Source organism: Pleurodeles waltl, chromosome 1_1, assembly GCF_031143425.1.
Source record: "Pleurodeles waltl isolate 20211129_DDA chromosome 1_1, aPleWal1.hap1.20221129, whole genome shotgun sequence".
Lineage (NCBI taxonomy): Eukaryota > Metazoa > Chordata > Amphibia > Caudata > Salamandridae > Pleurodeles > Pleurodeles waltl.
The window spans coordinates 819,896,835-819,918,571 of NC_090436.1; the positions used below are offsets into that span (position 1 = coordinate 819,896,835).

Genomic DNA, 21,737 nt, shown 5'->3' on the forward strand with positions numbered 1-21,737 from the left:
AGGGCCTTAGTGTTTAACATTTTAAAGTATCTTATTTTTTGTGTTCAAGTTTTCAACAAATTATGTTATCACCATGGGGCAACAAGAAAGGCAACTGCTGAACATGTTTATTTTTATTATTTTACTGTGCTTGGCTATCTGTATATATATATGTTACACATTTCTGAAAATGACATTTAATAAATCTGAGGAATGCTAAGTTGCGGAGTAACACAGAGTCCTACTTTGAAAACAAGTACATGTCACCATCACTTTGATATAGATCCCCTAGATATTACAATAAATGCCTATCTTAAAATGTTCTTTGTACAAACCAACCTTTGTTACAGCACCAACGTACCACTATTTAAAACACCGAAAACTGCGCTAGCAAATGAGGAATATATGGAAATAAAAAATGTGTTTACCTGTCTTAGCATTACTCTATTTTAGTACAGTTATGCATTTCTGATCATGCTAACATTGCCCACAATATGTGCCTGTCACAGGCGTACTGGGTATTGGTACTCAAAGAGAAAAAATGTTGAAGAGCTTCCTCTGGCAAAAACTGTTTATATTTTTGTAACTTTTGAAAGCCCTTTTTCTAGATGAGTTCAGCAGGTATTTGCTTCTATTCTTTGTGAGAATTGTACCATGTGATTAACACTAGAAACCTGTGTGAACCAGAGCATATATTTGGGCAGCCTCGGCCCCGCCATTAGGGCAGAGGAGCGTTGTCCCCCTGCTGCCAGTGCCACAAAAGGTGAAATATAAAATGGCAATAGAGTGAATTTATTTTATTTTTCCCTTTCCCCAGCCTGAGCTGTGTTTCTAGGCAGGGCCACAGCTACTGACCGGCAGCAGGGCAGTGGTGCTCACTCCACCAGTTTACAGTGCATATGTCACTTTGGTTGGCTGTCTTGCCACAGCCAGCTTGATATGCGCAGTGCAAACCTCTCCACTCAGCTGTCAAAGTCAGTTTGGTAGAGAGCAGGCACAGTCCCCCCGTGCCAGCAGGAGCGTCGGCGCAGCCTGTTCCAACCAATCCTGGTGCTCCTTTTATGCTGCTAACATTGTCAGCAGCATGAGAGCAGTGTTCAGATTGGTGTGGAGAACTGATGCAGCCGGCAGACCAGACCAGCGTTGAGGGACTTAAGAAGGAGAACTGGAGGCGAGCCAGCATATGCACTGGGTGCGTACATTTTTTAAAAATTATTTGTAACCCACTGATGATCTGTATGAGTCACACTGCCTTTAGCCTCAATGCCAGAGTTGTCGGTCGTGATTTGTTTTAAACGATGTTTATAATGAGCCAAGCCTGACAGCCTTGGTGTTGACCAGGCACTGCTGGTCAGTGGCTGACCCCCACATATTTAGGGTGCCAGTCGCCATTGCATTTGGGCCTTCTCTCCACTTGAAGAGCTTGATGTTTTCAGGCTAGGTTAACTCTGTGATTCACATACCATTCATTTTTGTGTTTGTTTATAAACACTTTCTGAGTCAACCAAAGTTTAGATTTCTTTGACAAAAGCAAAGTCCAAGATTGGGTATATTTCCATACCAACCCTGTAGTACAGCAGATCTTAACCTGCGGCCATGACACCTACCCAACGGGTCTTCTATTGTTTGTTAGCAGCTTAATAAAGCATATATGCATAAAAAAAGCAAAATGGAAAATAGAAAAATTTGACATGTTCTGTAAACATTAAGGAATCTGAAAGCTAAGAATTAAATTGGTATTCTTAGCATAATTTGTGAGGACAACACTAGCAGATTATACAGAATGAAGTATGGATAATTGGTGGCCTCAATTAAAGCAAGGGTTGGTGCTGACAAAAGGAGAATGTGCATTAGGAGATCAAAAAGACAAAGTGATGTGCTATAGCCTAGTGTATTGCTTTGTTTGTTAGAAATAAAAACAAATGTAGAAAGCCTCCAACTGTCCAAATAAAACAGAAGTTTTGATTTCTGTATGTTTTTTGTTTGTAAATTAAATTCAACATTTAATATTTTGTACATTTGTTTGATATATGTTTCTTCTGTTATTTTGTGTGTTGTTCTTAGGTTCAAATCATAGAAATTGCTTAGGCAAGACTCCCCAGCCCACAGGAGTAAAATAGTGGGGGTCCACAGAAGTACAAATTTGAGAACCGCTGCCCTAGTCCCTTATTGTATGTAATAATTTGCAAAACAAAATGAAACCATAAGGTGCTATTGAAGACCTTTTTGGTTCGTGATTATTATGTTATGTTTAATTGTTTAGCACACAACTCACCCAGGAGGGTATCTTAGTACTGAAGCAGGAGCTCTTCGGGATGAGTCAAGGTTGGGGCTGGGTGAAGAGTAGGTCTTCACTTTCTTGCTGAATTCTAGAACTGGGGAGGAAGCTCTGACGTTCAGGAGCAGGTCCTTCCAGGCTTTAGGAGCAAGGTAGGAGGATGACCCGATGTTTAAGATGCATGATTTAAATTTAGTGCGAATTTCCTCAATGGTTTCTTCAGATTGTTAAACTTTAATTGCTGGCTGACAGTTAAAGTAAAATCTTAGTTCCATACAAACTTGGATTGTCTTGTCTCCACTAGAAACCTCCTCGTGTCACATTATTTCACTGTCGTGGTCATGGGCCAAATACTGACAGATGAAAAAAGGTTCAAAACAGAACAGAGAGCGGGAGGGGGGGAGTGCTTCTGATTAAAACATATGGGAGTAGAAAAGATGCAGTTCCATCAGCCATTGGCGCCCATTAACACCACTGCCACCGGGCAAACCTTTCCACACCGATTTGAAACAATTCAATGCAGTTCGTGGAAAAATGTTCTCAGAAAACTGCCAAACAGAAACGGCCACTTGCTAGCTGCATTAATTCTAATAAACAGGTCAGACTCAAAGTTCTATCAAAGTACAGTGGCACCTGGCATGCGGCTTTGGCAGCTAAATAAATACCTCACGAGAAATCTGTTAAACCTCTACTTCTGACCAGAAGGCCTCAGGGCACCATGCGCTGTGTAAATTGTTCAGGAAGTAAGTCCTATGAAATAATTGTGGAAAATCAAAGAAAACCAATACACATCTTCATATGGAACGACACGTCTACTATTTACCTTACATAGAAATGAAATGGAAACTTTACAATGTACCTTCAAAACGGCTGCATGCCTGCCTCAAAGGACAAGGATTGAAACTATGCGTCATATCCTCCCTGCTTACCTATGGTGAATGAGTTCCAGCAGACTGAACTTTTCCTCTCGACTTTTAACTATGTGCGAGTGACGGTAGAGTGACAGTCTAAAACCTCACTTGCAGTATTTTTTTTAAACTTTATTTCGGTTAGGGGGAGCTTTATTTCGGTGTCGATGAGGATCTAGTTATACAATGTGTTCCCAGTCACAGTTAGGGGATGTACTTGTCATTCACCAGGCCTAGATTGGAGCATCCAATGCACAAAAGTTTGAGGATGTACATTATTTTTTGGTGTGCCCTATACCCTAACATCAAATGACCCCTGTATCATGGGTCATCCTAGGAAAAGCAAACCGCGGTGCCAGGCAGTATTTCCAGGCTCTCATACACAGTAAGGATTGAGGATCCACGCTACACATTCGAGAATTTGTTGGATGAAACTGACACCTACTCGCTCTTGAAATAGAGTCGTGTTTCTGGAGTAACACAATTGGGTAAGGGTCTCGCCTCGGTTCTGAGTCCACTTTAACAGGCAGAAGAAGAGTTAGAGTGTGAACTGCCATTTAATCTAGAAAGAGCTTGAAATGGAAATCTAAAAGTGCAGGTACACAATGTAACAGAGTACATGTTTACTGCTGGCAAGTTTCAGTAGTCTCTCGTAAAAGTAATGAACTATTTTTGAAACGTGTTGGTACTCTCCCTGCAAATTAAATTAACCTGGGTACTCTGTACCTGTGAGTATCTAAACAGTAAAAACACTGCTTGTAGGTACACCAGTGAGTTACTGTTGTTGGATACCACGTGTAGTATGACACCTCAATTTTAGGAATTTCTATCTGAGTTGTGAATCAATCAGTAATGGTTATTTTGTGAATACACTTGGACACAATTCGTGAAGAGAAGTACTGTTAGTGATTACCTTGTTTTTTATTTTGGTGTGGGAGGTGCTCCAGCATCAGAAATTGATTTTCAGTGAATATCTTCAGTATTGAAGGAGACACTTTTTGAGAGTCTTCTAGCATGCAACTCGGCAAAAATAGCCTTCAAATTAATATATTACTGGGTATTGTGGTAGTAGGTTTGCTAATCTATAAAACAGTTAATCTCCAGTTTGCAGTTGTCTAAATGATAGATACCAAATGTGCAAAAGTAGACATTCACAAATCTCATTAGTGCAAACAATGATTGAAAGTTGGTCACAAATATTGAAGGGTAACACTAAATTACAGCGCCACGTGCAGAATTCACCTGCAGGAACTTGTACTTGGACTGTGTGATCCTGCAGTGGCCGTCACGTGAGCTCGGTATGGTAAAGCCTTACAAGGAAAGACATTCTTTAAGGTTGTTTATGGCAATTGCAGAGAACAGAAATAAAAAGAGTAAACTGAATATTACCGGCATGGCACAGCTGGGATCTTCACCAGACATGAACTGAATCTTAATGGTAATGTTCCTGGCGGATGAAAGTTTGTTGGCAAAATTCAGCCTTTGTGGGTACACATAGAGCAGATTTCTGAAACAAGATATGAATACATTATAAAATATACTGAAAGCAATAACATGTACACATAATACGCATAGGGATAATTCAAGTATTTTAAATAGTATTTTTCACAAAGTATAAATTTGTGTAACGTGAACAAATATTGTTTCCGTTGTCTGTTTTTTACATAAATTGAGCTTAAGAACCAGAAGAAATTGTGTTGCTTGCTATCTTGCTATTGGACAATTTAAAATATTTAACCCAAACATGGCCAAAATTATAATAAATATTATCACTAGTCGTGACTCTTATGGTGTGTGACACAGTCAATCAATCACTCAGGAATTTGTAAAGTGCCCTACTCACCCGTAAGGGTCTTACCCTGACGAGGGGTAAGGGGAAGAGGAGAAGGGAGTGAAATGCTGCTACTGCTCGAACAGCCAGGTCTTGAGAAGTTTCCTGAAGGTAAGGAGGTCTTTGGTCTGGTGCAGGTGGGTGGGAAGAGTGTTCCACGTTTTGGCGGCGAGGTGCGAGAATGATCTACCGCCGGTTGTAGTTCTGCGGACGCGCAAGACAATTGCGAGGGTGAGGTCGGTGGAGCTGAGATACCCGGTCGGGGTGTAGAATGAGAGTCGACTGTTGAGGTATTCTGGTCCTGTGTTGTGCATGGCTTTGTGAGCGTGGGTGAGGAGTTTGAAGGTGATTCTTTTGTTGATTGGGAGCCAGTGAAGGTTTTTCAGGGGGTCTGTGATGTGGCAGTGGTGGGGGATGTCCAGGATGAGGCATGCAGAGGTGTTCTGGATGTGTTGCAGCCTCTTCTGGAGTTTGGCCCTGGTTCTTGCGTAGAGGGCATTGCCGTAGTCCAGCTTGCTGCTTACGAGGGCTTGGGTGACTGTTCTTATGGTTTCGGTGGGTATCCATTTGTAGATCTTTCGGAGCATGCAGAGGGTGTTGAAGCAGGAGGAGGAGATGGCGTTGACTTGCTGGGGCATGGATAGTGAGGGGTCCAAGATGAATCCTTGGTTGCGTGCATGGTCAGTGGGAGTCGGAGTGGTTCCAAGAGTGGCAGTCACTGTCCAAATATCTAGACACCAATGAGTTTTGGATAGAGGACCTCATTACACGAGGTCAACCCTTAACAATTAATAAAACACGGTCAAATATAAAATTGGCACAGTGTTGTGACAGGCTGTTCTTGCTGTACCACATTTCAGGTTTATGGGGTATGGCACAGGCATTTTTGACAAAAACAAATCTTTTAGTTGGCCTTCATCCAGCTGGCCTGGTACAAGCTGCTTTGATGGTAAAGATGGGTTTGATGTGGTATGGTCTGGACATCAATTCTTGGATTATTTCTACATTGGTCACATAAAAAAATTGCTGTTTCAAATCCCATCTGTTATAATAATAATACTTTGCATTTCAATACATCACTTATTTTCACAGCTCTAAGCGTCCTATTAAGAGCTGCATTGGGCAGAACCCTTTTGGGGCTACCATTTTAGCCAAGTACAAGGTTTGCAGTGCCACTGGCCAATAATTACTGGGTCCTCAACTCTGGACCCAGAGAGACAAGACCCAGAACCATCAGCAGAACTGCAGGCTACTCCTGTGCACCCTTACGCACATATTTCAGTGTGTGGGTGAGCAGAAGCAGTTAGCCCTGACCCCCTTCCCATGGGCAAAAGGAAAACGCCTTTGGAGCATTTATCACCTGCTCCAAGGAGGAGATAAATGTTTATGAATTTGGGCCCATTATTTCCCCTGGAAGGGGAAAAACATGCAGAATTGTACTCGGTATTCCAGATTACACATGTTATTCCTCAGTCTGGGGAACAGGGGCGGCTCCTCCATTAGGGCAGAGGAGTGTCACCTCTCCCCCCCCCCCACCTGCAGTGGCAGCTGCAAAACCTTTAAAAGAAAATTATAATAAACTTTGTTTATTATTGTTTTTGTTTCACAGGGGCGGGGCCACGGGGTGATGAGCAGTGAGGGGGAGTGCACAGCACTCCCCCTCACTGCGCATGTATGTTTGGCTGGCCTTCTCGGGCCAGCAAACACACATGCGCAGTGTGCTCTCTCCAGCCCGGCAAAACAGTTGCTGGGCTGGAGAGAGCCTTCACAGGCTCCCAGTCTGCCTGGGAACGCCCTGGCTGGGCGCTCCCAACCAATTCTGACGCTACTCTGAGCAGCGTCAGAATTGGCTGCAGGGCAGACTGGGAGCCTGTGTCTGCCTGCAGCAGAGGAGCGGCACGGCGCAGGAGTGGAGAAGGTAAGTGTTTTTTTATTTATTTAAGAAATGTAAAGTTTATTCCCCCCCTCACTTGCCCCCTGCACGCCGTACAACCTCTTCCGTGCCCCACGATCCGCTCCTGCTGGGGAACACAATTTATAATCCCTGAAATCTCACAGGGCAATACCACCTGGTATCATAAATTCTGGCACTCATATCTCCCTTTAATAGGGCCCTTAGTTTCTAGATGTTGTGAATAGGAGCTGTTGCTATTACTCAGCTTATTGGCATTCATTTTTTCAGCTTCTGAAGGAAATGAAAGGTTGAGTTATCCCTGAAATGACCAATAAATTGTACCCTGATGTCAGCAATGAATATGCAACTCACCAAATTACGTTGCCACTATAAATTTATTGTGAATGTTGCCTGAGTTTTTTTGTAGTGCCTCCAGCTAGGGACGGCAGCTATGGCCTATTTCACTGAGGCACATAGTACAATCAAACATTACATACAGAAATAACCCTGCCTCCTTGCCTGCTATGGCCCATTTCCCTGAGACGCATAGTACAATCAAACATTACATATAGAAATTAACCCTGCCTCCTTGCCTGCTGTGGAATCACTCTACCACAGGTCCTTGAGTCACAGGTGCTATCTAGGTTCCAAAGTTGGATGGGACCATCTGCTTCCCACCTTAAGGAGCTGGAAATGGTTGCATGGTATGTAGATACCCGCACCTCACACATTGATATAAAATATGGTTGTTTTGTAGTCAGAATAATGTGGCCCATTCTTCTGCACCTGGTATAATTCTGTCCGCTTGTTTTAGACTTCTTGTTTGTTTTATGGTTTTGCCTGCAAGGCCGTTTATAGGTGGATCTAGTAGGCTAGTTCAGCCTTTAGTGCTGTTTGCAATGCCAGAATTCTTTGAATAAGAAGGCATGGCATCAGTTTATTTAATTGCTGATCTACATGAATGACAGGTGTGAGCCAGGAGTGGGAATTTGGACAACCAGGAGGGCATAACTCTTTTCTCTTTGAGGAACAGCCCACAGTCCCACATTGAGTACTCTATATCTTGAAGGAGACAGAGTTCTGAATCTTCCCAGCTTTTGACTGGCCACATTGAGGAAGAGCTTCAAAGTTAATGGGAAATGTTGCACTGCTATTTCTGAATGCTTAAGAGAACATTATACCACTTTATGGTGTCACTCATCAGCTACTTGGAAGACATATCAGTTTTACATATGTACTGGTATGTTTAATTGTTATCATTTAAACCGCACACAGCCTTCCATTAATATGGATGTGTAGCGCTGTCTGTTCCCTGCAGGGAAGTGTAATTATTAGTGACTCAATGGCAAAGGTTTCTCACTGGAATCCCTAACCCCTCTCCCAGCAGGCTTAACTGGAAATGTTATCTCCCTCCTGTTATGAACCTCACCACCACACGCACACACAGCACTAATAAATTCAGTAGCATGCCTTCAAAAACCAAAAACAACACCCTAGCAGTTTTCCTAAACCTGCTTGTCAGGCATGTATACCTTATTTCAGATGAACTTCAGCCTTCTCGTTATGGAAGTTGGCATGAATACGAGCGGTGTTTTTGGTAATTAGTGGCATTAGCAAAATGTTGTACATTACTGAACAGGAACTTCTGAACTGTGCCACAATCCAGACTATTGGATTATTGCGTGTGACCAAATCACTGCTGCAGATACACGCTCTGCCACTGACAATTCCCGTTAGAGGACGCAGCACCACTCTAAAATGGTGGTAACTGCCATCCGCATTAAGCCTAGCTCTGAGAAAGTTTGAGATAGTCTTAAAAAGGGTGAAAATGAGAAGCAGTTGACACTCTGAAAAATACGTTATTTGCCATCATCAAAATTCAGATAATTTACAAGTGAAACAACAGAACAATGAAAACTATGTGGGCGTGATTTACAAAAAATACAGACAGAAAGTTACTCTAGTAGGTTTCCTTTTACTTTTAGAGAACATTTCTGGCTGTTTTGGGATTCAGAAAGGTTGCCGAATGTGCTCCTTAAACTGTAAATCTCACAGTTCTCTGGGGTGTACTCCTTAATCCTGTTCCGGTGATGTCCTTTTCCACATAATTTCTATACATATGTATCTTTGTTCACACAAACATCCCAGAGCAAGTTCAAATGCACATGCTAACGTTCTTTCTAGAAGATATATTTCCTCCTTCCTCCACACCCCAGGAATTTTGTGCGCGTTCCCTTCCCAGTACCTTGCTGCGAATTGATTTAATGCTGTCCTTGGCAAGTCTCAAACCATTGCCAGGGTACAAGCAGACCAATAAATGAGGGTGGGCACCAGCATTTCTGGGCATCCCTTCTATTAAAAGCCAATCCTATGAGAGTGGATTTACTCCCACACGATATTGCACCAAACTGGTGGATTATTGTCTGAATAACTAGGGCTCCAAGTGAAATTCCACATTTCTGGTAATGTGAAACGTGAATTTCCACTCGTAAATCATGCCATTTGTGAATAAAAGCTGAATGTCCACGTTTCCTCTAGATCGCTCTTTATTGCACGAACAGTAAGATCCACCACATTGCAACAAAACACGCATTTTGTTCAGCGACGAAATGCCTTCCAGTAATCACAGGAAGGATGCACACATGGTGGAACATGCAATCGCACCACCCTTCAAGCTAAAAAGGCCACTCTAAGAAATATTTCCTACAAAATCAGGAAAACACTGTGGCTCTTGTCCACCTAAAGCTGAGCTGTGACTGAAAATATAGATTTTATCAAATTGGCTCTGACGCACCTCATAAACAGGAGTCAGCCCAGGCGCCCAGAAGAGATTCCTGGCCTATCAGCGATGTTCTGGACACAGCGTGGGCGTATCTGCTCCCTCGTCCCTGGTAAACGTTTGTTTCAGAAGAAAAAGACGGCACTGTTTCTTTGCCAAGGAAGGGAAAGTTCAAGGTACAGTGAGGGACACTGCTAAACCTTCAACTGCATTCCGAGGGAGCCGATTTAAGAAGTTTTTTTACTGCGACCACAGAGCCGGACCAGGCTTGACAATAAATCTCTTTTTGTTATCAGGAAATTCTAGCTAAACTATCTCAGCCTCATACATTCAAACACCGAGCCCCCGTTTCGGTCGGCCACCCACCTAATACCAAAAGTAGTTTGGGATGTTGCTGTTCAAATATAATACAAACATTATACTGAGACAAAGTTTATTGCTTTTAAAATAGCCGCTCCTTGAAGTTCAGACAAAACATTTTTTTGTCTTTTATGTCCCCAAAACAAAAGGCACACCAAAGATGACTTCAACTTTAGAGGGGCATACAATTTAGTTTTGATAACATCTTTTATTACTGTTCCATAATTACAGCCAAGCAAACATTTGTTTTGGTAAAATTATATTTCTATTCGTTCATTGTAGATGGAACAGGTCCTTCTTGCCTTGGCAAAATGTGTAACCTGTAGCTGCTTACTCATACCTCAATACTACAGAGTACTAGAAAGATAAAGAGGAACAAATGTACTGTCAGTTATAGTATATATAAACCTAGCACCTGAGAGACATAAAATGGGGCCTGGTATCTAGGGTAGTGCAGTGTGTATCTGAAAGATGTGAGGCTAGGAGGGCAAGGCAAGCTGGGTGATTGGGTAGAGCTGGGCTAGGTTAAAACCATTATGAACTGGTGGCTTCCAGCAGTTTTCAGAATAAATGGGTGTGGCCCTAGCGTGGACCAGGAGTGAAGCGAGTCCCAGAGGTGAGAGCATCCACTCTGAAATAGAGCCAAAGAAAGAGTTAATTTTATGGGTTGGAATGTGTAATGTCAATCTTATCGCAGATTTGGTCATTATAGGCCAGGTAGAGCTGGCTACACACCAGTTTTTTTTAAACATTAATGAAACATATTTTATGGACCGAAACTAAAACAAACTCATATACATAATCTGTAGTTAATTTGTAAACTGGCATTGAAACTGACTTTTCAGGACCTATCGTGAAGATACTTGGGGTGTATTTATGAGCCTCTAGTGCCACCGGAGAATCACTTTTTGTGATGTCCCGGTGGCTCTATACCCTGCACCGTATTTACACGGTGGCGTTAAGCCACTTTTTGTGGCTTAGCGCCACCTTGTAAATATGACCCCTTCACACGCAGCCCTTTGCGTGGATGGGGTGTTCAATGGGTGTTGCTGTGGGCGTGCCACAGCAACACCCATTGCATTTTGACGCTACCTCAGATTTACGAATTTTCTTAAACCTGAGGCAGTGGCAAAATCTAACGTCACACCAGGGGTGGCATTAGCAAGGCGCAACGAGGAGGAATACTTTTTTCCCTCCGCGTTTTTTGCTTTTTCTATGTGTGCTGCATTCTACAGCAAGCACAAAAAAGCAAAATGGCAGACATGATTGTTTATGTGTGGGAAGGTGTCCCTTCCTGCATATAAACAATCACTTCAAAATGACGCTTTGGCACTTCTGTGTATTCTGCAGCACACACAGAAGTGCCAAATCGCCATTAGTGATTGTCTATGTGCAGGAAGGGACCCCTTCCCACACATAAGCAATCAAACCCCTCAACGCAGACATCCTTGCACGATGGTGCAATGATGCCTATGTTGGTGCTGGCAGCTAAATTTAGTGCCAACACATGCAACAACACAGGGGTGAGCCATATTAAATCAAATATGGCGCATCCCTGCATTGTGAAAATGACGGAGCGTGCCGCTGTCAATTTTGGTGCGGCATTGCGCTACGTTATTTTCCTTTAAATATGGGCCTTGTTGTGGAATCTTGTATTTGTTATGAAGTGATCATAAAATGTATCTAGGCAAAATTGAAAAGCAAGTAAAATATTGATATGATGAGGCTATAAAGTTTCAGGCCTAGTACAAATAAGCAGTCAATACATATACACATAAGCTGAAACAACATAAAAACCTACATAAGTTCTTGCCGTACCTTATTTATGAGATAAAGTATCCCATGCCATACAGTATAAGGATATTGCAAGTCACCAATGACCTCCATGGCCTTTTAGAGGAACAAGGCTGAAGGCCAAACTCCTTTATAAGGTTATGGAACTCGGAGGTGACTTGACATATCCTTATCATGTATAGCAGGGTTTACTGTATCCCTTGAAATACATAGTCACACCATCACCTTTCCCACAAACCACTTTAATCTTTGGTGCATAGCTCTTTCATAGACAACAAGAGAGCATGTTTGCAAACATGTAAAATACAAATATAATCACTAGTACAAAACTAAACACATCAAAAAGGATGCTAACCAGTTGTTGGAAAAAGATATCAGAAGCAATTGAATTGAAGTCATTAAAAAAAAAGATGCTGCAGAAACATGCAGAAAGATTACAACTTTTCTATGATTTCCCATGGAGTACAAAAAATAAACATGTTGTCATTAACATCTATTTTATGCTTGGCATTGTAGAGTTGAAGACACAGAGCAAAAGAAATAAAAGCAACATTTTGTCTTGTTTCCGTTACTTTAAAAAGCTGTTTTAATTTTGCACTGTGTCCTGACCTGCCTTTCCCCTTGGCTGCTGCCCCTGGCAGCTGGCATTGTGACTTCAAAACTCAACTGTAATAAGTTAATACATTTGAACTCTGACCTCATTTCTTTATATTGGAGACTGAGTGCGTCACAAGTCGCCCATTATAAGGATATTAGAGACACATTTTTATACAGGGATTGCAGAATCCCATGCATTATAAAGATATTGTCAGTCACCAAGGAGGTTTGTGATCTAATAAATGAACAAGGCCGAAGTTCATGTTCCTTTATAAGGTCATGGAACTTCAAGATGACTTGGAATATGTTACTAATGTATGTCAGAGGGTATTTTATTCCTTATAAGACATCTTCACATTATCACACTTCCTATAAACTACTTAAATCCTTGGTGTTGTGCTCTTTCCCATTAAGGAGATAGTACTAATGGTTGCAGATATAAACAATAAAAGTGAAATCTGTAGTTCACAATTAAACACGCCAAAAGGCTAATAATAATTTGTTGAATCTAGATAGTAGAATTGGTTTAATGTAAGTCAGATTAAACAGTGTTGTAGCTCAGAATGTATAGAAACATTCACAGAGACTCTGTCTTTCCTGTAATGAACAAACGTGAGGAAAAAATAAACCAATTGCCATAAATATTTCCCTTCTACTGATCACTGTTCATTTTTAGGAAAGTCATGTGTGTGATTTCTCTTTGTAGTTTTAAATGCAGCTGTTATTATGCTCTGTGACCTCTTTTTCATCTTGGCTGCTGTCACTGCCAGGTGTCATTATGATGTCACAATTCAACGGTAACAAATTATTACAGTTGAGCAGCTGCATCATTTCATTATTACAGGTGAATAGAGAAGTCACAGATCAACTTGTGTAAGGGAATGAGAGACTGGCTTTATTACAAGGATTGCAGGCTCCCATATATTATATTAAGATATTTCAAGAGGGTTGATCACACTGTTCCTTTACTCAAGCTTATGTTACATTTCCATTTATGAAATATTTGTAATTAACTTTATTAAATTCTCAAATCCTTTTAAGCATAGACATTATAGTCAATGCATTTTAGAGTACCATTGGCCCTTCATCAAAAACATATGACACTGTCTTCAAATGTCGAATATAAATCCAAGTAAATGAAGAAGTCTATTAATCTCCCACTGTAAAAAAATAGAGTGTAATTTTCATTTCGAGTTTCAAACAAGTACATATATGCACTTGCCATAGACTCTGAAAAAGAGGGTAAAAAAAGAACCACCTAAATAATGGTAAAACACAGTTTTGTCATATAGTGACATCTGCAAACAAGAAACCAGCTATCAGCAAGCTTTCATGCACGTTATTTTGCTCTTTTTCAGTACTTGATACTCTTTCAACACCTCTTTTCCTGTGGTCCACACATCCTGTTACTACCTTCAACCGACACAATTTCCATTATTCAAGTAGCAGGCAAACTTATAACTTTGATGCACACCTGCATATTTCCCAGTGCCTGCTACTAATAGAAGCATCAAATCCACCACTTTTTTGTTTTCTAAGTCAGATGTCCTATATGTGAAGGGCATGCTCAGACACGGGTCTTGTGCACCCTGTGCCATTCCCCCCAAGGTACACCTCACTGTTCTTATTAGGTCAGAAGCTAATTTGTGTATTTCTTTTATCTGTAAATACCAGACATTTTAGTATTGCCCCTCATGTTTCAGAGATCATCTATACATGACAGTTTATGCCTTATGCTAATCAAAGTATTAAAAGTTTAGTTGTAAATTGGCGCACTGAAAAGTCATATTAACGTGCATTCACTTTTAATTTTTTCATTATGTTATAGTTCATGGTGTAAACTAACAGTCTGCATTGATTTCATGTAGAAAATGTTTTAAAAGTAACATGCAAATGTACAGAATTCAGTAATATTTCATGAAAAGGTTAACAGAATCCTGGTGATTTGAATTTGCTGTAACATGAGCAAGTCTAATAGCTTATTAATAATGAATTTAAGGTCTGTAGATCCTAAATGTATGGTAAATGCATAAACGAAAGAGCTGTCTTAATTCACTTGCATTAGCCTAAGTGAGGCCTGCAAAGCCCTGCTTCTGACTGTGCAGAAAATGTTTAGTCATTCTTGTTAACATTAACTTTTTTCAGATGTTGTTCTCCTGAGAAAGCTAGCTTGGAAATAGATATTCTATTGTTTTATGAATAGCAAGCTTATGAGCGAAACCTTAATTCCTGAACATTCAGCAACTGTGGAATTAATAGGTATGCAATTATATCAGATTTGCATGGAAGAGTACAGATGGAAACCGTTCCCATGAAGATCCTGAGAATTCTCACTAATGTTGCAGTCTGAATCGTATGACTGTTTGCCATTGAACATTTCCACCTTTTGTGTCATACGGAGTGATAGATGGATGAATCTGCTTGCCCTATGAACTTTAATATACCCAACTGGACTTTGGACAGAATCTGAATCAGAAGATCTTCTCACCATTTGCTGAACCCATTGGCCTCTGATAGGTATATTTCTCTCTACCCTTTGCCCCCTTTGAAATGTCTTGCTGAGACTCAGAAAGATTTTTCCCTTGACCCACGAAGAAGACTCTTGACCGAGCTTCTGACATGCTGACACTTTCCCTTTTTACGTATATTTGTCAACCTTAGTTGATCTCTTGATTCCCCAGATTTCCCTTGCCCAAATTCTTTTTGTCTTTTTTGTGCCTTCTGCCTTTTTGCCCACCTGTGGTTGCCCCAGCACGTTAAATGGATTTGCTAATTCGGAGGGCTTTCCCTTGCCGAGGTTACTGAAGAATGCAGTCTTAGAACAAGGTAAATGCACATGTTTCATTCTTTTTAGATGTTTGTATTGCTCTTATGTGTTGCCGTTGTTGAGTGTTTAGTGTTTTTAAAGTCAGTTTGACTGAACTTATTTAGGAGGTTAAAAAAGCCTATAATGATTCTGTATCGTTATAGCCTTGTTTTGAGACTCATTTATGTAACTCTGAGCATTAATTTGTAATAAAGCCCTTTTAACTATGTTTCGGCTTGGAGTTTCATTCATGTGCCTGAATGAGTTATACTGGTAATTGTGATAGATTTGTTGAAGTTTTATGCCAGGTGTCTCCACACCCTTACATGCTGGGTGAAAAGATCCATAGACCTCGTCCTAACATATATCCTGGGAAGCACAATATTCTACAGCATCTGTCTTAGGTGACATTGTGGGGAAAGAAGCAATGGATTTGAATACTGTCCAGGTATCTGCCAGAGGCTGTGATTAATTTAAGCATTCAATCCATCACTTTTTTTTTTATTCTGAGTGACTGGCGTTAACCACGACATATATACCCAGAAGTGGGTCCAATGGTCACAGTCACATTCAACTGAAGCTGCATCACCTTAATGAGACCCAGAGAGGCAAAACACGGATTGAGGTTGCTTGTGTTCCCTTCTGGAAGTGTTCTCGTCTGGAGGGGACTTTGTCCGGCAGTCCAAGTTGGACTTTTCTATTGGACGCCAAGTCTGATATGAATGTGGCTCATCTCTGTGTAAATGTGGCATGGTGGGCAAAACAATATTTAATTGGAACATGGCACTAATCATTTACAGGTGTATGAGACTAATTTAAGCATTCCATATATCACTTTTCTATGTGGTATGCAGGAGTCCAAGTTTCCCTCATGCACACATAGAACACATACAACCTGTACAGCAGAGTGTAGGTCACATACACAATTATGTATGCACACACACATCCAAACACTCTCACACTACACACACATGCGCACAGCAGGTATATCACAAAGGTCAGCAATGCAGTCTTCCCTATTTCTTCCTTCTCATGCATGCATACACACAACACACACACACGCTCAGCATCATTGCATGCATCCCTCATATACAGGTGGCAGCAACCTATCAAGCTACACTCATACACAAATAGACAGAACAGATGGTACAACCACTGCACACCAAGCAGTAGTGCAATTTCTCCTGTCCTTACGTTTATGGAGTTTCCATATGAAATGGTGTTAAAGTAGGTAAACAATATGGCCCAGTCACATGGAAAGTAAAATGGCATGAGGAATGGCATGAGCGTGAGTTACCAGAGTATAGGGCAGCACGTTCCCAGGGCCTCGATGACAAAAATATTAGCTCACTATTTTCAAGGATTGCTGAATGTGTTAGCTCTGTTCTGCTATTTAATGCATGTATGTTACCACAGGCAGTGATCATGAGGCTTTTCTATCGACCCTTTGAGATGTAGATCAGAAAAATGAAGTAAGCAAAACCTCATGAAGAAGCACGATTTTGACTTTACCTCTACATGATACAAAAGTAGCGCAAGATGTAACCTACAGCATATATTCTGTGTGGCTTGATATTAAAGTAAAGCATTAGACTGTATTATTGAAGGTGCGTTCACTGTAGGTATTAGAATATCATATATACGAGTGTGCTCTAATGTTTGACTTTGACACGACAATTTGTAGCTCTCATTCACATTTACACCTATACTCTGATATATTGTATTTACTGAAAACGCATTGCATATGTAATCATTAACTTTCTTATTCATGTTTGAATTTACTTTAACATAATTGTTACACTTAAATTTGTATTTTTCCTTACTTTGCATGTTTTTTTTCTTTTGCAGGTGTGCATGCATTGTTCATTAGCTAGAGAAAAAAGTATAGTGTCTTAGTGCTAGCAAAGCCTGAGAAGGAACTTCTTGGCATGGACCGGATGGTTTGATGATCAGAAGAAACCTCCTAATCTTTTCATGTCTGGTGTGAAGATGCCCAAGGTTAATCTGGTCATTAGAGTTCCATGGGATGGGAGAATTGCTCCATGTTGCAAGATGCTCTGTGAGAACGGGAAATAATTAGAGTCTCTGGATGATGTTACGAGGGACATGTTTGTGCCTGGAACTTTCCACTTTAAGTTAGTGTTCATCTTGGTAGAGAGTCAGTAGATTCTTTCAGACTTGGATGGGGTGCGGGCCTCTCGGAACCTTTTGCCCTTATAAGGTGAAGCTTTAGGCAAACTGTTCCTTTTTTCTGATGACTTCTACTGACGTATTTGCAATGCTGACACCTACATTGCTTTGTCACAAGACCCTAGGGCCCATATTTATACTCTGTTTGCACCGAATTCGCGTCAAATTTTTTGGCGCAAATTCGGCTCAAACCTAACACCATATTTATATTTTGACGCCCGACCCCGCGAACGTCAAAATTCAGCAGTGTGTGTCATTTTCTGGATGCGTGAAACTGCCTTGCGTTAATGACATGCAAGGTAGGCATTCCCATCCAAAAAATGACTTTAAGGCATGTGCGCCTTATTTATACTCCTGCGCCATTTTGACGCACAGGAGGGGACAGGCCTGAAAAAATGGCGCACAGCCTGATTTGCGCCATTTTTTAACGCCTGGGTGAGGGCAGGACCTGTGGGCTCATTTCTATGGTCTCTGACCATGGAAGCAGTCCACAGGTGCCCTTCCCTGCCTCCAGGGATACCTTCCTGCCACCCTCGCCCACCCCTGGAGGACACACATGGATGGGGGGGACCCATCCCAGGTAAGTAGAGGTAAGTATTTTTTTTTTTTTTAAGTGGCATAGGGGGGCCTAACTTGGGCCCCCCTACATGCCACTGTGCCCAATGGCCATGCCCAGGGGACAGAAGTCCCCTGGGCATGGCCATTGGGCAGGGGGGCATGACTCCTGTCTTTCCTAAGATAGGAGTCATTTCAATGGGGTTTGTGCGTCAAAAAATGGCGCAAGTCCAGTTAGAGCCATGATTTTTTACTCTAATCTGACTTGCACCATTTTTTGACGCACAACCCCCATTCTGCCCTACGGCTGCGTTGCCCTGTTAGAGTAATTTTTTTTTTTACTCTAACCAGGCCGCAGCGCCGGCTAACGTCACTCCAAGCCTGGTGCGTTGGAATGGCGTTAGCCGGCAGTAAATTTTTTGGCGCAAACCAGCCCTGGTGCTGGTTTGCGTCAAAAAGTATAAATATGGGCCTAGATACTTTATTCTAGTTAGCCAAGAACCTAGCTAGACATCCTTAATTCTAATCCAATTGAGGAGGAGCAATCTCAATTTCTTTAAAATATGTCAATTCTTACTTCTTAGCTTTTACATTGCTGTGACTGACATCGTTATTTATGCCTTATGGTATTGAAAATGAACTTATTCCGGCATTTCAGCTTGCTGGTTCTGATTTTACAATCTGATCCTACTATGCACCTACCTTGGATTGAATATTAATTTGTAATAAACCCCCTAAACTCTATATTGATTCCTGGTCCTTCTTGTGTTGCCAAATGGGCTTCACGGAATTGTAAGTTGTAGGTTTGATGCTAACTCCTTTGCCTCCCAGTACATTGCAAGAGCCGAAGAAGACAGACCACTGCTTCCATGTGTACTCCTGCACTCATCTCAAGTATTATGTCTGGAGTGTTATGTCCAGTCTAAGTGACCGGTTTCCTGGGTGGCTGTCCGAGGCCGCAGATAAGTTGACCTCGCTTTGAGCCTTACGTTCCCCACGGCAGACTACATCAGTGCCTTGGTTTTCTCAAGAGCTTTTATTAACTAACAAAAAACTGGAAATAGTTTGGAAGAAATGGCGTAGTGGGAAAGGCTAGGAGCATAACGTCATTTTTAAACAGGCTTTTAAATCTTTTAGGAAAAGAATTAAGATTGTGCAGGCTGAGGTTTTTTTGTACAAAGATGATGTAAGCAGAGAATTCTAGCCAGGAAACTTTCAAGATAGTGAAGGCTATTCTGAAACCTAAGGCAGGCTCTGCTAAATTCCCGGCCACTCAGGAGCTGTGTAACACTGTGTCGGTATTTTTTTAACAAAAGGTGGATAACATACAAAATGGGGTCCCAAAAAAGGGTTCTGATTTATTTTTTGATCCCAGGTCTGATTTACCATCTTTAAAAGTGGCATGTTCCCTTCTCAGTTTTACCGGGTCTCCCTAGAGGAATCTAGATGTGTGGCTATACAGTGCCCTTTAGGTGCACTGGCTGATCCATGTCCACCCAGTATTTAGCAGCTGCCATTGAGGTTATTAACCCAGTGATCAACAAAAACGTTAATGCTTCTCTATACTACAGAATTGTTCTCCAAGCATGGAGGCAGGCAGCACTGATCCCCTTGATAAAAAAGCCATCGGCAGACCCTCAAAGCTGTAGAATGTTAGACCTATCTCCTTAAAGTGGCATCCAATAGTCAATAAGTAGCTTAATCAGTATCTGGAACATAACAAGCTGCTACATCCATCTCAGTAAGGATTCCGACCAGGTCATAGCACAGAAACTGCATTATTGGAGGTTTCAGAATCCATCAAAGTCTATCTTGATCAGGGTCGGAGCATTACTCTCATTCTTTTGGACTTATTGGCAGTATTTAAAACCATTTCTCATCACATTCTTTTGTCTAGACTGGCTGAGATTGGACACAGCTTTGCTATGGACACCATCCTTTTTATCGGGCACAGGGCCGTCTGTGAGCATGCAACCACTTTCATCTTCGGTTGAGTCACTCAAAGATGGAGTCCTCAGGGCTCTGCTTTGAAGCCTACCTTGTATAATGTTTACATGTCACCTTTGGCATCCATTGCAGAATACGCTGGCACCCAAGTAGTTTCCTACGCTGATGACACCCAATTAATCTTTTCATTGCGTGACAGCGCTATACGCCTACAGTCGACCTTTAAGCAGTATTTAGTAGATGCTGTGGATCAGATTAACAAGAACTGTCTTAGATGTAATTCATCTAAAACAGAGATCATCCTCTTTGCTCAAAAGGTGGCTTTTAGACCCGGGTGTGGTGGCCACTAAACCAGAGATGCCACCTATCTCCTTGGCAATAGTCAGAAACGTAGAGGTCAAATTTGATGATAAACTCTCATTCCAGCCACAGATACTTGCTGTGGAGGGACATGTTTTCTCTCTTAACCACTCTAAAGAAGACCTTTTAGTTTTTCCCATTAGATATCTGAAAAATTGTTGTCCATTCCTGTATTACATCCAGATTGGACTACGCTAACACTCTGTTCCTGGGTGTATTACTTAGTGGAATATTTACAAATTGTTCAAAATTGTTAAAAATGCTGCAGCCAAACTGATTCTGGGGGGACCCAGATGTCAAGCTGTCACTTCTCGTGTTAAAGATTTGCATTGGCTCCACATTAAGAATTGCGTTTCATGCAATTCATTGGGCAGCTCCCAAATAACTAGGTTGCAGGCTTCTCCCCTATCAGCCGCCCTGGCCTTTTCGATTGGGAGAGTTATCTCTCCAGAAGACCCTGAGAGTCTGCATCAAAACTAAGGATGGGTCATCATTTCCCTACCTCGCATCTAAGCCTTGGAATGAGCTACCTCTTGTTTTTGTGATGCATCATTGAGGAGCCTCTGGTTAGAAGGAGCTGAAGACCTGGCTATTCACCATTTAAGCTGTAGTGACATGTCTTGTCTGCTTTTAGCACCAGGGTGCTTGATTGGGCAGGCGTGTGCTTTATAAATGTAATTATTAATATTATTAAGTGACCACCTCCAGCACCTTTTATTCATTTAGATGTCATCACCAGCTACTGTGTCCCGTTCTAAGTGACACATTTAGTATATTTTCCTCATTTCTTGGGCCTATTTCTGGGTTATAGAGTCTAGCACTGATGACCACATCTGACTGAAGTGTTGTGCCCACATCTCACTGAAGTGTTGTGCCCAAGTCAGGAGGCCTCATCTACATTGTTGCCATTAGTTCTGGAGGCCTCATGTGGAATACTCTTCTCAGTTTTGGAGACTCCTCCTGTGTTCAGATATGGAGGCCATCTTTAGAGACGAATGTTCTCTTTGGTCCGAGACAGGAGTCACCATGTACAAATCTCTAAGAGCCCATGAACTGCACTCTCCGCTTTTACGTTCTGGGAAATATGGTGTTTAGTTCTTCCACTCTTCGGTATTTTATTGAGCAAGCATGAAGCGAATTAGTAAAGTCTGGAAAAGCTACAGTAATTGCTCAATGTCATTTGGCATTAGTTCCAATCCCAACAAGACATCAACCTGGTGGACAATCCCGAGTAATAGCCAGTGTCCTTTAATACTGATTTCTTTCTCTTATAATTTCATTCTTTATTAATGTTCGAAGTTTGTAGAGCTCTAGAGTATCTTTACAGTAGAGTGCTAAAAGCCTTGATAATAAGGGAGTCAGCTGTGGACCCAAAGAGTTCTTACTGTGTCATTTCAGGGCTGGCATGGCTGCAGTTCCGCCATCAATTAGTGTGATTCTCGCTCTGCTCCTGTCCTAT

General features: G+C 41.5%; 1 protein-coding gene across 2 annotated transcripts in view; it reads right to left on the bottom strand.

The window, feature by feature from the left end:
- Positions 1–21,737, bottom strand: part of DOCK8 (dedicator of cytokinesis 8) — a 709,540-nt gene that overhangs the window by 233,354 nt on the left and 454,449 nt on the right. For both annotated transcript variants that reach the window (XM_069228642.1, XM_069228651.1), the window contains one exon: positions 4,555–4,672. In XM_069228642.1, the coding sequence (XP_069084743.1) occupies positions 4,555–4,672 (118 nt within the window). The remainder of the gene's footprint in view (positions 1–4,554; positions 4,673–21,737) is intronic.